The 19,770-nt window shown below is 39.8% G+C and overlaps 1 protein-coding gene across 19 annotated transcripts in view; it reads left to right on the top strand.

Moving 5' to 3' along the window:
• The window catches only part of SGIP1 (SH3GL interacting endocytic adaptor 1), a 217,763-nt gene that overhangs the window by 91,107 nt on the left and 106,886 nt on the right, over positions 1 to 19,770 (top strand). For 10 of the 19 annotated variants that reach the window (XM_046003690.1, XM_046003689.1, XM_046003693.1 and 7 more), the window contains 6 exons: positions 1,028 to 1,091; positions 6,116 to 6,140; positions 9,089 to 9,160; positions 12,807 to 12,863; positions 16,809 to 16,863; positions 17,577 to 17,752. In XM_046003690.1, the coding sequence (XP_045859646.1) occupies positions 1,028 to 1,091; positions 6,116 to 6,140; positions 9,089 to 9,160; positions 12,807 to 12,863; positions 16,809 to 16,863; positions 17,577 to 17,752 (449 nt within the window). The remainder of the gene's footprint in view (positions 1 to 1,027; positions 1,092 to 6,115; positions 6,141 to 9,088; positions 9,161 to 12,806; positions 12,864 to 16,808; positions 16,864 to 17,576; positions 17,753 to 19,770) is intronic. The other 9 variants (XM_046003802.1, XM_046003796.1, XM_046003789.1 and 6 more) reach the window with 2 other exon arrangements.

Here is a 19,770-nt window from a genome sequence, read left to right as displayed (position 1 = left end):
AGATAAAGCCCTGATAGGATAAAAATGGAAGAACCAAGATTGTGTTTGGTTTGTCCAAGATGGAAGAAGGGAGTCTTGTTACCCAAGTATTGCCTGAATGATGTTTCCTGGAAGGTATTTTAAATACACAAAGACTATCTGGTACCTGTACTAGATACCAGATGTATATGTAGGGAACATATGAAAGGGATACTGGCCTCTGTCCTAGAAAAGCTCACAGCTTATGTGGGAAATTGACATAAGAACTAAGTGGAACAGTTTGATGTATTATTATACATCTAAGAGCAACATTTTGGGGGGGATGAGTCATGGAATTGTCAGTTTCTTACACCATTAGGACTACGAGGTCCTCACAAAGAAGGCGGCATTTGGCTGAGCCTTGAAGGATGAGCTAAAGTTCTAAATATCTAAATAGGAAAAGCACTTCAACCAGAGGTAAGACCCACATATAGAAGAAAGACATACTGGAGTATAGATGTTGGGATATGTCCAGAGAATGGTTAATAATCAGTCTTGTCACAAAATTGAGGACATAGAAAAAGATTAGTTGGAATTATGGGACACAAGATGTGTCCAATCGATGTAGCTCTCTTGTTATGGTTCACGTGACCTGTGTTTTGGAATTGTCCTAGTCTCAGGAATATGTCTCACCCCAAAACTCCTCTTCATCTAAATCCATAATTTAGTTTCTTGGCAAAAGACCAATTTGGTGTTGACTAACAATGATCTAAGAAAAGCTTGCAATCTTTTCTATAGCTGGCCCTGTTCTTCTTTTCTCTCAGGTTGCTCAGAGTGCTAAGAATTTAGAGTGCTGAGTCTTTGATAAACATCTGTCAGAAATAATAATGAGTCATATGCACGTGCACACACACAGATACATACATACCAATGAAGAAATTTTCATTACTTTTTGAACATCCAAATTTAACTGGTGTGCTGGAACTTTAAAAATATCGTTCCCTTGAATGTTGCTAGGAAGACTCAAATAGAAAATAGATTTCCTTGACCCTTTGTTGTTTTCCCACAGGATTGAAAAAACGTACAAGGAAGGCCTTTGGAATACGGAAGAAAGAAAAGGACACTGATTCGACGTATGTACTTTGGGAGGGCACAATTGCTCAGCTGCAGCTGAGGGACCACACGTGGCCATGTGGAAATGCACATCTGGGGTGGTCAGCTGCACATCAGAATAAAGAGCCCATTAAACCCCTTATTCAGCTAGAATCCTCGAAAGAACATTAAAAGATGGGGAAATAGTTCTGGGGACACATGTGAAACTGGAGAGCACTATCTTTGTTTTTCACCTTTAGGTTTTCATTCTGTACATTTTTATCATGCATAAATTTGAGCACAAGATCCAAACATTGCTCTGTGTCTTGTCCTCCAAGAACTCCTAAATCATGGGATAAAACAGCTACCAGACCAAAGAAATATCTTTCATATAACAAAATGAGATAACATAGTTGGAATGCCTCATCTGGTACCTAGTACTTAGTAAATGCTCAGTAAATGGCAGCAGACACTGGTCTGATTCTTACTAATATGAGTTAATATGTGGTAAGTTGCATATGGGCAATTAAAAATGAAATTTCTTGGAAATTTGAGAGTGGGTAAACTCCGTTTGGACAGATGATCAGTGGAATCTCAGAGAGGGATGAGCCTTGAGTTTGGACTTGGAGAAGATGAAGACAGGCATCTCAGGCAAAGGGAACAACAGCCAAAACAGAGAGGTGGGAAAGGCAAGTAAGTATTCAGGACAAGATAGCCAGGACTGTTTGTCGACCTGATGGCTACAGGGAAAGGTGGGAATGGATGTCAAAGCTAAAAAGGACATCAGGAGCAGTTAGAAAGGTCTTTAAGGGCCAGGCTGAAGTGTCTGGGCTTCCTTCCTTAGGCAAGGGGTAACCTTGAAGCCTTGAAGTCTTTTAAACCAGATGGTGCAAAGAATTTTGTAAGGGGAGGAAGCTATTTTGTGTGTGTGTGTCTAGATCTCACATGTTAAAATTTCCTGTTCTTACCTTTTGTTTATGCTTTTCTTTTGACAAATAATTATTGCATAGAAATTTATTTACCCGAGCCTTGCAAATTTTTCAAATGATTGAATTAAGAATGTATTTCTGAGAATTATATAATCTCTAATACTTCTTAAGAAATTGCCATTGTCTAGGAATTAACCAGCCAGAGTTGGGGATGGTACCTTCACCAGAAACAGAAGACTGGGGCTCTCATTCCAGTGCTGCCCATAGCTCCTTGGCCTTCGGGATCAATTTTCCTTTCCTAGGCCTCAGTTTACACTACATGGAATCTGACTCCCCTAAAGGGCCAGACACTGTCCCAGTTCATCTCTCAGTGACATCTGTCATCACCTACTCTGTGCCGCATCTTGTGTGGGACATTAGTGGACACATCTCAGGAGAACATCATTAGCAAACAACACTAAACCATTTTTCTTTGAAGGCAGTGTCTGTAACAGATTACACAGTCTCTGCTGTGTGAAGAAAGTTCAAAAGGAAAAAAAAAATCTCCCTCAAAAGGGGAAAGGACTCAAACAACCTCCCCAGGGCAGGCTGAGCTAATTTACAAGTGGCCAAAGCATTGCTCTTCATCATCATTTCTAAAAGTGTGAAAATAAGGAAATTATTCCTCAAAGCTTTGGGTAGACACCCCATATCTCTCTGAAGCACCCTCTCAAGACATGTGCTTGTAAAATCCTAACCATCTCTTCTTAAGTTCTTATCATTTGAGCCCTCCAGATTACTTCCATGATCGCAAATTAGCCATCAACTAGTTCTACCAGTGATAATGGCCAAAAGACAGGCTGTTTAGTGTAAACCTTTGCTTTTCATGAACCGCTGCTCTCTAATTGGGTCATACATCATTCTTGCCAAAGGCTGAGAAGATGTTCTGGCAATTTGCTGTCCCTTCAGCTTTAGGCAATGCTTCTGTTCATCTGCAGTCATCAAAAGCTTGTTGATGCAAACCATTTTCAGGACTGTCACAGCTCTGTGAGGGTTGCCAAGCAACCTGCCACAGTGAGTGGCCAGCCCCAGCTCCAGCCGATTCAACCTCCTTAGACAGACAGAAGCTTAGGACCAGCACTTCCTGATTTGATCATCGTTACAGTGGCCGAGAGAGGAAAGGGGAGAGCCAGTGCTAAGTAGCCAGCAGGCCCTGTACAGGGTATTTTCTATGCACTGATATCCTTTTTAATCCTCAGAGTGATTCAATAAGTCAGAAGTAATATCTCAATTTGGAGAGAAGAAATCAATGCCAAAAGGGATTAGGTAACTCTTTGAAGACTATCTGGAAAGTAAGACTTGGAGCCAGTATTCCAGTCCAGAAACAAGTGTCCACTCTTTATCACTCAGAAGAAGAAGACTAGATGGGCAAAATTATCATCAAGACCAGTACCAGAGTAAAGAGAAGGGGCAGTGGTTGCAAGGGGTAACTGACACTTCTTAAAATAGACACAAAGGTCCTGTGGTAGATGATTAGTTTTAAAAGAGAAGTCGGTAAATATGAGGGGTCTGCTGTTAAAAGGAAAAAAAAATATTAAAAAAAATATATAAAACTTCGTAAAAAGGGGTTAGGAAATGAACTGAAAACACATTCAAGAGTCTGGGACTGCTAACGTCACTCCCCATTCTAGGTCAGATTGTATAATAATTTTATTCTAGATAACATTTCATGAGTGTTTACTATATTCTAGGCACTATTCCAGGCTCTTCATTCCTATTAACTTATCGAACCCTTTAATAGGCCTATGGGGTATTTGCCAATTTCATGGCTATTTAGTAGATGAGGAAACTGAGACATCAAAGGGTAAATGACTTGCCCAAGGTGATGCAGTTAGGCATCTAAGTTGATTGCATCCAGGCGGTCTGGCACTACAGCCAGTGATCTTCACCGCCACGCTTACTGCTGCCATGCTAGTTCTAGCAAGCACCAGCCTCATTCCATCAATGGTAAAGACAAAGACAGAACAGGACCCAATGCTGGCATGCACAATTACAGTGTTTCTGATTAAAATTTTTGAAATGCCAGCTGCAATATGCATGAGGTTAAGTGGCCTCTCATTTAGATTCCCTGTTGATAGACACTTGTACTTTGACCCATAGTGGGCAACGCCTCAGCCAGGCCTTTCTCCAGAGCCTTGTCTTCTCCACATCTAAGACTTGCTGCCTGCAAAGACATCCCCACAAGGATCAGTGCCTTTGGATATATCCTGCCCCAAAGTTGATACAACCACCTCTCTCTCAATTCCTTTAGCACGGGTTTACTACCTGAGTAAGAAGTGTATTTTTGTTTTTTGTTTTTTGTTTTTTTTTTCAGTGTATAGATCTGAAAAGGGAAAGCTGGTTTTGATGAGTATGGGTCAGTACATTTTCTCTGTGCTTTTTATCCAACCTGGGCTTATGGTTCCCATGGTAACCCATGGGATATACTTACCAGTCTCATTCTTTTTATGATGAGCATGTCTTCATTATTTCCATCCCCTGATTCTAGTTTAGTGCCTGGCCCATTATAAGCACTCAACATTTGTCCAGTGAATTATAACTTTTATCAATTTTTTATCTCCCTACCTTTCTATTTTAGGTGAAATTTCTTTGAACCAACTAATTCCTATAGCCAGGTTCAAAGACCCTAAGATTTCTGTCAACTACTATGGGTCTTTTAAAATCTGGGTCCTCTCTGCTTCTAGCCCATGTATCAGTGATTCATGTCTGCATCCACACAGACACAGAACTGGTTATGAAAAATGATGTACCCTCCCCCAAGTATTTTGTAATCCAAATGGGATAATCTGCTAAATTTGAAGGGGATGTTATGGGAAAGGAGAATCACACTTTGGAGCCCAAAGAACGTGCCACCAACTCTCTGCATCTCTCTCTCTCTTTCTCCCTCTTCCTCCCTCTCTCTCGTCTCTCCTCCACCCCACTCTATGAATCAATAAGGAACGTTGTTACCTGCTCCCACCTCTGAAAAAACCATTTCAACCACACCAAACTCCACAAAACTTTATAGTTTCCCTCAAACACACATTAAGGTTTTCTTCCAAATAATGCAACTGCCCACCTAAGCATAATCCTGATCTCCATGTTAATAGAATGACAGTTTTTCTGGCTCCTTGTAGAGGGAGCTAAAATGGGAAATCAAAAAGTGACAGTGACTACCCTCACACCTTTCCCTTCCTCTGGCTCCTCCTGTTCAATTTCCCAGAGTAACGGTCATATTACTTGCTAGGAAGTCTAATGGGACTGCGAGTGGCCAGTTTTGTGTTCTCAGTGAGGAGATATCATGAAAGAGGAAAAAAAATGGTAACAAAAGAACGTTTGTAAATAGTATGTGTCAGGAACTCATTATAAGTTCTTTACATACCCTACCTTATTTAAACAGGCTTAGAGAGATTAGGTAATGTATTCAAGGTCACAGAACTAATAAGTGGTGGAATTTGGACACCCAGATTCATCCTACTCCACAAGCCTTACTTCTAGGCACTACCCCTCAGTGTCACCATGGATTAATGATCCTGGACTTTGGCCATCAGTGTGAGCCATTTAGCAGACATTGTCCTCCATTTCCTGCTCCCCTATAATCAAAGGAACAGGTAAGTATAGAAATAGGGGGGAAATATAGATTCTCAAAGAGAAAGATACCATAGGAGTTCCTTTCTGTAGGGGGTAATTCAGGACCTCTCCCAGGGGAGAAGATGAGGGCGGGCAAGTCAGTTTACGTTCCTTGTGGTAGTTTAAATGGAGTCAGCTGAACGGGACAGGTTCTTAATAAACTCCCCTCTCAAAAGTAGACCAAGACACTGCACCAGCAACTCGTGCCTTTTGGACACCAGCTTTTAATGAGAATCTGTCCCACCCTAGGCCCCCCACCCCCACCGCCACACACACACACACACACACACACACACACACACACACATCCTATGCTCAAATATCATTCAACCAATTTATTTTGATTTTGGTTTCATTAGCTGGGTTCACTGGAATGGGAAAGGAGGAAAAGGGGAAAGAGATGGTTTGTGAATCTTACTGTTATACGTTAGTCTATGTAGCAAGAATGATTCCTTTTCCTAATAGCTACCCATTTCTTGTTGTTACAGGGGTTCACCAGATAGAGATGGAATTGTAAGTATTTAAAAGACCATTTTCAGTAGGTTTGCACTTCAATATATACTATGTTGAAATTTCTTAAACTCCCCCCCTTTTTTTTCTGGAGGGAGAGAATAGCCTAAATGACTTTTCAGACCTCTTGCTGTTGTAATTTTCTGTAGTAATTGCATGAGACATATAAAATGAAGTCTTGGTCAAGTTAAACTTATTTATTGCATTCACCTAAAACCCTGCCCCAGAGTAGGCAAGCAAACCTCATCAATATGGTGGGTCAGAAGTCAGATAGTTCCTGCAGGGGCTTATACCATTAACTGTTATTTCATTTCCAATTTAATGATATGAAAGCTCATTATGTGAGAATGTTTTTCTCCAACAGAGGCCACAAAGTCATAATGGAGCTGAGATCCAATGAAATTGAATTTTCCCATTTAGTTGAGTTGTAGATACATTTTGTACATTAAATTCCTAAGTAGGGAATGGTCTCAAAACCACTTATGCCTGAATTTACAGCCTGAAGGAGGAAAATGTCTCCACCGGGTTTAGGTTTAACTGTAACTCTGACTCCTTGTGGGCCACCAGATTTCTTGCTTTTTTAAGAAGTCTGTGGCACATGGGCTTGGATTGATCTGAGTTGAGATTATGGGAGTCTGTACCAACTTCTAAAATGACTTCCTTGGAATCTAAATCAGATGCCTATTCAGAAGGTTCAAAAGAACAGCTGTTACTGAAAAAAAAAAAATGGACTCACATTAGGCTCATTGGGCTGGAGTGGGAACTAAAATCTGGTGGTTAAAAATATTTTTTTTTTTTGAAAAATCGCCCTTTATATTATTATACCCAAATTAAGGTGTTAATTGCAGCGACAGCAGAAGACTTTCTTCCACACTTGACTCAAGGTTCTGAGCTTTGGGGTCCCTTTTGCATTCATGTAGTTCTCGCCATGAAATGTTAAGAAAATAGACTGAAATTGATCAGACATTGGGTAACACTATAATCAAGGCTCTATTCAGCAGGGGAAAAAAAAGACCCAGAAGACTCAGCTTCTCCTCACCTCTTGCTTCTGGCTCAGAGCCCTCTCGTTAACTCTGTCTCAGGTACTCTTTGCTTCTGTGTCTTCTCTCTGCTTCTGTCTGCGCCCCCTCCCTGGGTTCTCTCGTGCCCTTCATTCTCACCTCAGCAAGCCTCGGTTAGCTATTCTCTGCTTTCTGTCCCCGCTGCTCCCAGGCTGGACTGCTATCTCCTGCTTCTCTCCCTCTGCCACCCTCACTCAGGCTTATCCTTTTTTCTCCGAAGCCTGTCCCCTCCTGCCCTCCCCCACCTCCTCATCCCCTAGCCCTTTATTGTCTCTGAGGCCCCATCGCTACCTCCATGTTCTTTGCCCTTCTAGCGACCACCAGTTTAATTCTCTGGTAGAATACGCAGCCCTGGCATGCAGTTGGCAATTATGAGTGCACGCTGTATTAAAGAGCCCAGCCGTGATTCTGTGGATGCGTGGATCCTAGTCAGGCTTTATACCTGAGTTCCCCAACTTCTCTTTCTCTGCCACTATTCCAAGTCACGTAAAGTTATTTATCAACCATTATTCCCTCCTTGTCCCCTAACTGGAAGTGCCATAAATATCACTGGGCATGATTTTAGGAAAGAGGAATTGCTTAATTTTAATTTCTCAGGAAATAAAGCAGACTTGCTTGGGGAAAAAAAAAAGGGCTCCATTCGAAATAAATGCCATATTCTCAGAAGCAGGATGTACAGCTTCCTAGGTAACTGGAAATTATTAGCCAGATCCTAGTTTTACCATCTGGAAATACTCCCCAAATATTCCTTATTTACTGGGGTCACCAAATTTTGAGAACTCCTTATCACATCAGTGCTACAGGAGGCCAAGATTCTGTTTGCATTCAGTCCTTGGAGATCGCAATTGGACTTTCTTTCACACTCAGACTGATGTCTTTAATACCTTGTGTCTGCGAACCCAGACGTACTTTCTTTTACCTTTTGCCTGGCTGATTTAGCTTCCAAATTACCATCTTTTGAAAAGTATCTGACACTGGAAGGAATGGTTTCACTGATGTGGTTCTGCAAACCGCAGGAGATGGTGCATACACTTAAGGCTTATAAATGACTTCGCAATAAGTTCAATGTACGAATTCTTATTTAATGTGTTTCCCAAAACTTAACAAAGCCCATCGCTGGGGACAATGCTTTCGAGGGTTAGTCTACCGAGGCTTCGTTGCAGGGCTGCCTGTATGAAGGTGGGCTCGCCTTGCTCCCCACTGGTGAATGTGATCCCCAGCAGAGCCGCCCATCATCATGTCTGAGACTTCAGGCAGCTGCGTGTGACGGTGCATTCTAACCCGAAGGCAAACTCTAATTTGAGCAGGATGCACTCAGACTTTTTCTTAAGCACACAGACTGGGAGCACAGGGAGTCAAAGCCACGGCTGGGAGGAAATCTCTGCTCATCCCCAACACGTGTGCAGGGAAGGGCCCAGATTTGGAGCTGGCAGCTGTTCACGCTGTGCATATTGCCAACACTCAGCAAGGCTTTGATAAAAAGGAAGATACGGTAGAGCTAGACTTGTCAGACTTCTTTCTATTGGAAATAGAAGCATTTTTATTGGGTCTCTTCAGTGTGTCCTTGTGTCTGTTCTCTACCTGTAAATTAAGTACTGGCTGAATGAGGACTAGATCCCTGGAAAACCTAGTGCCTGGGATGCATCTTCCTTCTTTTCCCTTCTTCTCCTGGCCCAGCCACATTGGCCTGCTGAATAGAGCCTCATTATGGGCCCCAAAGTCCACTCTTTGCTTAAGGAACCCTGCCAAGATTGGTAGGCTCTACGATTTGGCCTAGAAATTGTTTCTTCGATGGTATGTTTGCTGACTCCATGTGATTCTTTATATGTGTCTTGAAGAACAAACAGATCCTTTAACAACTTTTTTCTACATGAAAACAATCAATTCCAGCAGCCCAGCCCACATGAACCACCCTACAATAACAAAGCAGAGTGTGCGCGTGAAGGAGGAAAAAAAGTTTCGGTAAGGACACAGATTTTAGTTTAAAATTTCCAAGGGGTTGTAGAAACAGTGAGTAAAATCCCAATTTGAAATTTGGAAGAAAGCAGTAGCATTTATTTAATCAATTTAAGGACACTTTCTTAGGTATTTCCAAATTACTCTTGAATATCCAGGACCTATTTTTAAGTTAGCCATATAGACCTTATATACTGATGTCTGAAAATACTTTTAAAGAGTGATCGGGTATAAAAAAGACATGTGTCTCCCTTGTCTTAGGCAAAGGAGAAGGATTCACATTTCTAAAATACTGTGCTATCTATAAGGAAGCTTTGCCTGCAATATAAACATCACCGTATGAAATGAGTAGTCATTTGTGAGGATAAGCACCATCTCAGTAATATCAGGAATTTGGCAGGACCCTGGCTTGTGGGAACCAATGCACTTGACCAAAGGATGGTGAGTCAGGGCTGCTGATCCAGGCCCTGACCACATAGCAGCTATCGCTGTGTTGTCCAGTATGGTAGCCACATATGCCTATTCAAGATTCAGTTCCTCGGTGGCACCTGCCACATTTCACGTACTCTATAGCTACTTGTGATAGGTGGCTACCATATTGGATAGTGTACATACAAAATATTTTCATCCTCACAGACAGTTCTATTGAACTGTGCTATTCTATAGGATTATTTACAAAGTGAGTCAAGTCTTGCCTCAGTGACAAAAAGATGTTTGGGTAGTATATCCTGTATCTTTAATACTTCATGTCCAAGGAACACTATGTGACCATGAGCTGACCTTGGAAAAAGGAGCATTCGCAGAGGAAACTGAGAGCTTTGATGAAGGTATAATTGAACCCAGTTATTACTACACTTATTGATTTAGCTCATCATATTATCTGAGAGCAGATAATAAGCCTGGCTAAAGTAAAATATCTTTTAAAGCATGATTAACATTGATACGAGCCTCAATTAGATAACACTCATATCTTCAAATTAGAAAAGTTACTTATGCTAATGTAGAGTTTAAAAAAATATGGAAAAGAAAGAAGTAAAAGAATACACACTTCAACTCCAAGATAAAAATCACTGTTTATGTGTTAGTGAGTATCCAGTATTGCTTTTACTATGAAGCCTAGTGTTTAAATGATATTTTCATATTTGTATTCTTTCTTGCTTCCTCAGTGTTTTCCAACTGGAAGTCCAAAAAGCCATTCTCCCTTTTTACGAGTATGAGCTCTTCCTTGCTTCAGTGGTTTAACCAGGAGAATTGCTTTTTCTCTTGGGGTTTGACCAGAAGAATTTCAGCCAGGCTCTAGCCAAGCTTTAACTTGATAATTTCCACTTGTGAAACCAAATATATCTGTAACAGTCTGCTAGTGTGAATGAGGCCAGATTATCAGTTCCTCTGATAAAGCCGTGTGTGCGCGTGCATATGTGGTGAATCTGCCCCAAAATGTATTGTTTATGATTTGTTGTTTGTGTTTGGTATATGTGTTAAAAGTGTTCCTAGTTTAAAGAAATTTTCTTTTTATAGGTTTTACTTTCTCTTCATCTCAATCTTCCATATCAGTTTCTATGGAAACTGGGAAATTTTTCACACAGCCCAGATCTAGAAAATTCAGGAACTTTTATCCATAATGTTGAATATATGTTCTCAGGAAAGATACACACACACACGTGCACGCACACGCATGCACACACACACACTTACTTATTTAGCTGAACATACAAACTATCTGGGTTGTAAAGGGCTTTGGTTATGGAGATGAGACTACTATGGAAGCCAACTGGAATATTGAACACAGTAATTTACCGAATCTGTTTGGTTTTCAGATAACAATCCTTTGTTTTGAAAAATTGTTTAAGAACCAAAATATATATTAATAATAATACTACAGTGATCACAAAATTCATGAGTTTAGTTCTTTGGAATCAACTTAGTTCATTTTACTTCCCATTATTATAAATTAAATTTCTATATTGAATTTATTAATATACTTGTTAAGAAAGATTCGGAGAATTTTGCAAAGAAGTCATTTGGAAACAGATTGGTGAAGTAGGAACTTAAAAAGAAAATAGGAACCGTGCCCATTCTCCATGGGAGAGATCTGTTATTATTAGATAGCACATTATATAATGTCCTTAGCTGCATAGCTTGTAGAGGTACAAGGTTGATGTGGCAGGTTTTAAAGTTCCCTTTGTTCAAAGTAGGGAGAATATCACCAAAACACTAATCCAATAAAGGCAATTCTGTGAGAAGGCCTAAAATGGTATAGTCTAATAAAGTATGTATATAATCTTTGTCAGGAGCAAAATAAAGAAGAAGAGGGTCACAGAGCCTATGTGCCTGGGTGCTGGAAGCATAGCAGATTTCTTGTATTTGCACACTCTGGTGTACAGGAAGAGAGAGGCGTGAACACAATATCTATGCCTTACCCACTGTTCACCCTAACAAAACTGCTTGTTCTTAGAATGCCCAGTCCAACATCCAAAAAGTACTAACCAATGACAATGGTTACTGGGTTGCCTCTAATTGGCTTTTCTAGTGCCATGCATACACAAAAGGCTTTCTTCTCCTACCTATTTGTCAAATTCAGTGTTAGCTGTTCCCATTGTAGTTCCAGTGGACTTTATCTGTGATTGTAAAATTAGAAGTCCTGTCCTCACACCTCGTGCTTCACCATCTGACCATTCTAAGATCTTCTAGTGCTTGGTGACAACCATTGTTCTATGTGCTAAGTACAGGAATGTTGTTGAATGGACTCTCCATTACCAACCTGATTTGTGTTTTTGTCCTTTGCTCACAAAAAGGGAGGAATCTTAGAAATTTCCACATGTAAGATGCCACATCCTTGCTCAAGTGCTTGTGGCCATTATCATGATGATTCTAGGTGCTAAAATAGAACTTGAATCGAATCCAGAGAGAGTAATTCTGATATCTAGTCATCTTTCAATGATGTATGCTCATGGAGGTGTAGAACGCATAGAGGACAGAAATCCACAATCAATCCTTGAATCCTATTTTAATAACTTGATAAGAAAGACCACTTGAAAAGAATATCAATACCATTTTTAATACCAAGGAGCCAAATTAACTTGGAGTTGATTTTCTTTACATTCTATCAAGGGGGTAGTTAGGGAAAAGTTGAGTCAGTGTTAGAGGAGCTAAAGGAAGGTTAGTTAATGACTTGAATATTCTCTAGACATGTTGGGACTAATTGTACATGAGAGCAACATAGAAGTCAAAATGTCATATATATATATATATATATATAAATATATATATATATATATATATATGTATGTGTGTATATATATATATATGATTATATCCCCTGAAGGTATAGAAGATTAAATTATAATATAGGTACTTCTAATGTTACTGAATAAAATTTGAACAGATAGCTATTACCATCTCTACATTTAGGTATCCTACAGTCTTTTGTGAAATAAGTCTGTAAGCTCTTTTATGCAGTGTCACGGCAGCTCAATTTACCATTCAGTTACACCAATGTGGTTGCTTAATAGGCTGCTCTAATTTGTCTTTCCAGTGCTGGATTTTGATAGCTCTTGCTAAATACAGATAAGAGTTAAGTGTTCTTTGTTCCTTTTTTTTTTTTTTCAAATCAAGTGTTTCTCTTCTAAATTTATTTTCAAATTTATTGCAGAAGAAAAGCAATGGGGCACCAAATGGATTTTACGCAGAAATTGACTGGGAAAGATACGTGAGTATCAGATTGTTTTTTCTTTATTATTTCACAATTTGAAAATGAGTTGAGGCGTTCTTTTAATAGAACATAGAAATAAGGGGCACCTGGGTGGCTCAGTGGGTTAAAGCCTCTGCTTTCGGCTCAGGTCATGATCCCAGGGTCCTGGGATCGAGCCCCGCATGGGACTCTCTGCTCAGCAGGAGGCCTGCTTCTCTTCCTCTCTCTCTCTGCCTATTTGTGATCTCTGTCTGTCAAATAAATAAATAAAATCTTTAAAAAAAAAACTTAAAAAAAAAAAGAACATAGAAATAAGTGAACATTCTCTGTCTCATTAGGCAGTGCCTGACACGCTTAGGTGGTATAGAGGTTAAGAGCAATAGAGTCTGTAACACTGGGTTCAAAACCTAGCCCTTCCATATATCAACTATGTATACCTTTGGGATGGTTGTTTGCGGACCAGCAGAAATTAACTCAGTAGTTACTTTATAACATTGTTGAAAGAATTCAACGATCTAATTATTTGCAGGTTATTTTAGTACCTGCCTAGCCTGTGATGTGTGTTTTTAAAAAATGCTTTTTAAAATATTATCTCCAGATTTTGCCATCCTGGTTTTTTCTAAGTGGCTTTGAGATTTAAGTCAAGTCAGTTAACTTCTGGGGTTTGGTTCCATAGTGTCGTAGTCCATTCAGGCTGCTATAACAAAAAAACACCATAACTTAGTGGCTTATAAGCAATACCAATTTATTTCTAACAGTTGTGTAGGCTGAGAAGTCCATGGTCATGGTGCCAGCAGATTTGGTATCTGGTGTGTCTGGGTTGAGGGCCCACTTTCTGGTTCACAGATGGCCCCTTTTAGCTGTAAGCTCACTGGGATCTCTTTTGCAAGAGCACTAACCCCAACTATGATGGCTCTTCCCCAATGCCCTAATCACCTCCCAAAGGCCCCACTTCCTAACACCATCACTTTGGGGTTTGGATTTCAACATATTTTGGGGGGAACACAAACATTCAGACCTTAGCACAAAACAATTACTAGAGCCTCAAGGTACAGACTCTTTCCTAGGTCAAATGACAATCACTTGTTGCTTTCAGGGAGTGAGGGTGACTCTCAGATGAGACCTAAACTCTCCACCTGATTTCCCCAGAAACTGATTTATATCATCCACACCTACTCCACCAACCTCAACAGAACAGCCACTGTCATTCTTGGATTTTTAATCATATAAAATATATAGATCATATTCACATCAAAGATCGTTTCTATTGTACAGCAGGTGTCCAAGTTCACAACCTTACAAAATGCCTTTGCATGTATATCTCTTAGATGAATGTCTTGACCCAATCTCTCCTATCATAAAATTAATCTTGATGTTAAAGCTTTTGCATATTTCTTAATAATCAATTTATTTTTACAATAAATAATACCATCACTTATTGGATAGTCACTATTAGTCATAATATGAAATCCTTACCATCTTAAAAGTCAAATACATTATTTGCATTTCATAGAAAAGAAAGCTGAAGCTCAGACAGGTTAAAGTCTTGGTGCTTCCCACCCCTCCACTCTACAGCATGTCACTCTGTCAACCTCATCACCTGATCCTCTCAAATCTGTTCCCCAGGGTTGGGACATATTTAGCAATTCAGCTCCCTAAAATCTATGCCAGTTCCCATGTTACCCTAAATCCACAAATTCACAAATAATGTTATAAGAGAAACTACTAATTAAGAAAATGTGATTTAGTTTCCCAGAGATAATCCTTCTTTATCTAGAAAGACTTTTTTTGTATTTTGTAGGATTCTTTAATACACAAAAATACCCTAAGCAAACAAGCAAAATATTCCTATCCTTAGGGATACACTAAGAAAACAAGCAGTATGACAATAAAAATACCACATTACTCATCAAATCACATATTAACACATCTAAACCCTACACTCTAATGCTATCCCTGGTCAACATGTGAATCCTTAAATGAAGCATAACTTCCCCCACATTCCTTCAGTCCTGAAAACTAATTAGGTCATGAAGGAATTGTTGTGGTAATTCTACATTAGACACCACTTTCTCTAAGTCATAAGAAAGGTTTTATTCTTAAGAGATGATGTCATCTTGCTTTTGGCAGAGAGAAGTGAGAGAAGGAAGGCCCCCGGGGAGGATATGACATTTAAGCAGAGTCCTTAAGTAGAGGAGGGATTCACTGGCTGAACATTTGAGGAAAGAGATTTCCAGGTGGAGAGAATGGCACTTATGAGGCCCCCAGAAATGGGAAAGAGCTTGCATATTCAGAACGTAAAAGTTAACAATGGAAGGAAGACCATGCTGCTGAGGGATATCAGGGAAGGGACTCTCAGACCTGAGCCGGGTCACACAGGGCCATGGGCCACACAGAAGCACTGGGCATTTATTCTAAGTGCAATGAGAAGCCAGGGACAAATTTTTAGCAGGGAAATGACCTCAACACACTTGCATTTTTAAAAAAGTAAACTTCAGTACTGAAGAGGGAGACAATGAATGCTTAGGAAATGGTGGCTTTCCCATAGCATTCAGGCCTTCTTTCTCTCCATGGTCATGGCACTTTCATGATGTCGGTAACTCCAAAATCTCTCTCTCTGGCTCTGTCCTTTCTCACTTCCAGGCCTATAACCTCACCTTTAAAAGGGCCTCCCTTGGATGACTTCACACTCACCCTTCTAGGGCATAGGGTATAGTCTCAAATACCTGGAGTCAAGGCACACAGGTCTGCCATTTGCCGGGTGTGTGTGTCCTTGAGAAATGCCATCTCTTTTCTCTTACTTTCCTCCTTGGTGAATGGAATAGTTTTTTCTGTATGTTGTTATGAAGGTTCAATGAAATAAAGTGTGGGTCACAGCACTTCACATATAATAGGAACTCAAAAGTGATCATACTAATCCCAATCATGCAAACTCTTTTTTTATCTTTCCTCCCTTTGAAAACGTTAGTTTTCTGCTGTTACAATCAGTTCAGTCAAGAATACCAGCAGTGTCCTGAGATTTGAAAGTAGAAATCTTGGGGTCTTCTTGACCCTTCCCCTTCTTTTTCTCCCATGACAGATGTTACAAAGAACCAAGCTTATCCTTACAAAAGTCCTTTCTGTAAGGACTTCCCATCACTTCCCACCACCCCCAACGTGGTCTGTACTCTTAGCACATCTTCCCTGAATTGATACAAGTATTTTGAATGAGATTTCCTTTCTCCAGTTTCTTCTGCCCTCAGTCTATCCTGAAGCATACTTCCAAAACACCTTCGGAAACTGTTTTCTACCCTGAGAAGTTGCCATAGCTCCACCAAGTTTGAATTCTTCCTCCAGCACGTTGGCTCTCCGTGGTCTTATTTCCGATGTTCTCCCACTGTGCAGCTTCCTTTCCAGGCAGTCGTCTTTGCCGTTGCCTCTCCCTTCCCCCATTCCTGCCTTGATGTCTCAATACAGCCTCTTTCTTACCACCAGTTCCCCTGCCCTCCCCATCTGTCCTGAGAGGCACAGGCAGACCCCTTGGATTCCTTCAAGCTTCCTTAACTTCCTCTTCCTCCAGACTCCTTTCACGGATGATTTGTGTATTATATTTCACTTTTTTAAATGTTTTGTTTACCAAAATACCTTTCCATTTTCCAGAGGAAAAATAGTTTGCCTTTTGTCTTCCCCCATGTTACCTAGCACAGTCCTTGGCTTACAAGAAACACATGAGAAATTCTCTTTGAATGTTTTCTTTCATTGACAGTGGATCCTTTGTTTTTCTGATAGGAAGACTCTCCAAGTATCCCTCAGTAAATATCTACACATATACTGCTCAGCATTCACTTCCAAAGGTTAAAATCCTCACCTTCTAAAATAAGACACATAGCTCTATCTTTAAAGAGAAGTCTCTAGAAGGAAAATGAACAGTTCCTTGATTACTGTCAAAATAATAAAGGCTTAATCTGTGTTTATATTTTGTAGAACTCCCCTGAGCTGGATGAAGAAGGCTACAGCATCAGACCCGAGGAACCCGGCTATATCCTTTCTTTATTTTTTTGATTATAATCTTTATTTTCTCTAAGAAAACTGTATAATAAGTTCAGATTTTGAAAAGGTGCTGAAATAACCCAAGCTTCCCAAGTCCCGTCGCCCCTAATATTAGAAATGAATAAACAGCACAGAACAGCCTGAATGCTAACAAGTAGGCATTTTGCCTTGGTCTATTCATAGAAAAGAGAGAGAAGAGAAAGAGAAAAATGTGCTGAGAAACAACTGTGCAAACTGCGGGTATTGGGTTGTCTGCTAAAACCTGATAAGACCATGTCACTTGTGACTAGAAAATAACTGTCACCTGTGCCCTCCCCACCAACCAGCTCTGGGCAGAGCATCTCTGAAGACTGAAATTCCTCACGAATCATCCTGAGACTGGCTTTGCTCTCTAGGTAGACGAGGAAGCTCACACGGGCTGTCAGGGTTTGTGCTGAGTGGGACATCACAAATGGCCACCCGCAGCAAAAATGTAGGACCATTAAACTCTCGCTCCTGGAAATTCACCATCCTTAATCATGTTCCAAGCAAAGGTGAATAAATGCAAATGCTTTCCGATTTGCTTTTTTATTCGTCTGTGTATTTTGCTTTGATTTTTCTGCCCTCTGAGGCTACCTTTGCTGCCTATTTGTGCAAGCACTCTTATACTCATTATGGCTTCTCAGTAGGAAAAAGAGTTATGTATCTTTAACTGTGTTCTACCTACCAAAGGAAAGCACTTTTATTCTTCGAGTGAATCGGAAGAGGAAGAAGAGTCCCACAAGAAATTTAATATCAAGATTAAGCCATTGCAATCTAAAGACATTCTTAAGAATACCGCAACCGTGGATGAGCTGAAGGCATCCATAGGCAACATCGCACTTTCCCCATCACCAGTGGTGAGTGGTTTTACGTTGAACTTTGATGAGTCTGGACAGACAGCTGTGTTCCACTCAGATGCGTTAAGTAGATCAGAAACTCTAAGCTGGAGGCTGCGTATGGTCACCTTTTTATGAACTCTGTCAACCTTAAACAGCTCATTCTCTGTTAGAAAATAATGCTGATTTTATATTGCAGTTCTTGTGCTTTTCAAAATGGTAGAAATGCATGGGACCACATTTCTTTTTGACTTACTCTCCTGCAAGCATTTGAAAAGAAGGGGAAAGGTAACAAAAAGATTATCCAGAATGACTTCTGAGGCAATTAAAAACAATATGAAGTTTACATATTTACTAACAGTGATTTTTAAAAACATATCTTAGTGCCCTTTTTTATGTACCACACCTAGAAACTCATGGGAGGAAAGCCAAGGAAATTGTTTTTCTTAAAAAAAAAAAAAGGCTAAAAACCCACCTTTTTATTGCTATGTGCTTCCAAGAAATATTAATCTAATATCATAGATCATAGTCTAAAAACATATTAAGATGCATAATCTTTATTACATTTTATTATCAAATTGTTTTAAATACTCTCATCTTTTAGGCATCTAGAATATAGGTAGACCTTACTTATATTATTCAAATAGGTATATTTCTACAATTTGTTGTCCATTCCCCCAGTTCACACCTGCTAGATTTCTGTAGCTGCTGAATTCTGAGTTCCAACATGTATACTGTTTTCTCAGTGGTGTTTGATAAATGCTACAACTGTTTTTCTAAAAGTAGCTGTGAGGAGTAGATGAAGGTTCTCAAACTGGCAGCTAATATGTTCTTGGCATCTTCTTCAGAAAGATGTGATCTTCCTACAGCATCTTCCCTGAAAGAGGTAGTTAATAAATGCTGAACCATTTTTGAGATGCTTTTAAAAATATCTCAGCTAAACTTTCTAGAGAAATTGTAATCATCTATCCTTTGAGAATGAATATTTGCCTGGCTCGGATGAATAAAATCTATAATGATCCCTTCTTTAGAACTTAGGGCTTATAATGGCCTTTATCACTACTGTTAGTGATGATTATGATGATTGCTATTAGTAATCAACCACCGGAAATAATATTTCAGGTAGTTGTTAATCACGTACTCACTTGGTATTTCAGGTGTCTCCCTGAAAAAGAGGCATGAAATATATTGGTTTTCTTTCTGTTCTGCAATGGAAAGTACAGATTATAAACTCATAGGCTGGTCTGTAATACCAGTGATTTCTAGTAAGAGGAGAATTTTAAATGCATACACTTTCACTTCTCAGTTGACGTATTTCAAATCATTTTTCACTTACTGTATTTTTAAAGTTAATTGTAAAAATTTATCTGAACACCGGAAACCAGTTTATATTCACTTTTCTGTAGGATCTAATACAGTTAGTGGGTATTTGGATGCTCTCTGGGGGTAAGTGTCAGAAGATAAGATCATAGGTTTAAATGAACAAATTTACATGAAAGAAAACTTACTAGAACAGTTGAAGATAGTCTGTATGTATTTGCTGAAAGCTAGTTGCGTCTAGGAAAGAAGAAGTCCCCTCTATCAAAAAGAATACGTATGCCCAAGTCATCTGGCAGATATTCCTCCAACCAGATATGTTGCTGGCAGTGCAGCAAGAAGGTTTAGTCTGAGCTCTTCTCAACACCTATTTTCAAGGTAATGTCTTGACATGATGTGGTTAAGACTCCATAAAAAGATTTTCAGGAAAGCACTATGAAGAGTAGCTGCGGACTCTTGGGAAAGTAATTACAGAGTTAGGCTGCTACTGCATACCGGCAATGCCACAAACCAAGGGACTCTTGGATCCAGCCACCACCACCCCTGCACCCCCAGCTTACTCCCTCTAGTGAGAGAAACTGGCTCTGCCCTTATGATTCCCAAAGTTTTGCGATTTTTGGTATTTAGCATAGGGGAGTGAGCTGTTATTGTTCCTTTAGGAAAAGATACACGTGTTTCTGATGATACGTAAGTAAAAAGACAGATTGTAATTGAGAACATAT

This window comes from Meles meles, chromosome 1 (assembly GCF_922984935.1).
Source record: "Meles meles chromosome 1, mMelMel3.1 paternal haplotype, whole genome shotgun sequence".
NCBI lineage: Eukaryota > Metazoa > Chordata > Mammalia > Carnivora > Mustelidae > Meles > Meles meles.
The sequence above is the reverse complement of the archived record's forward strand: the minus strand, read 5'-3'. Positions and strand labels throughout refer to the sequence as shown.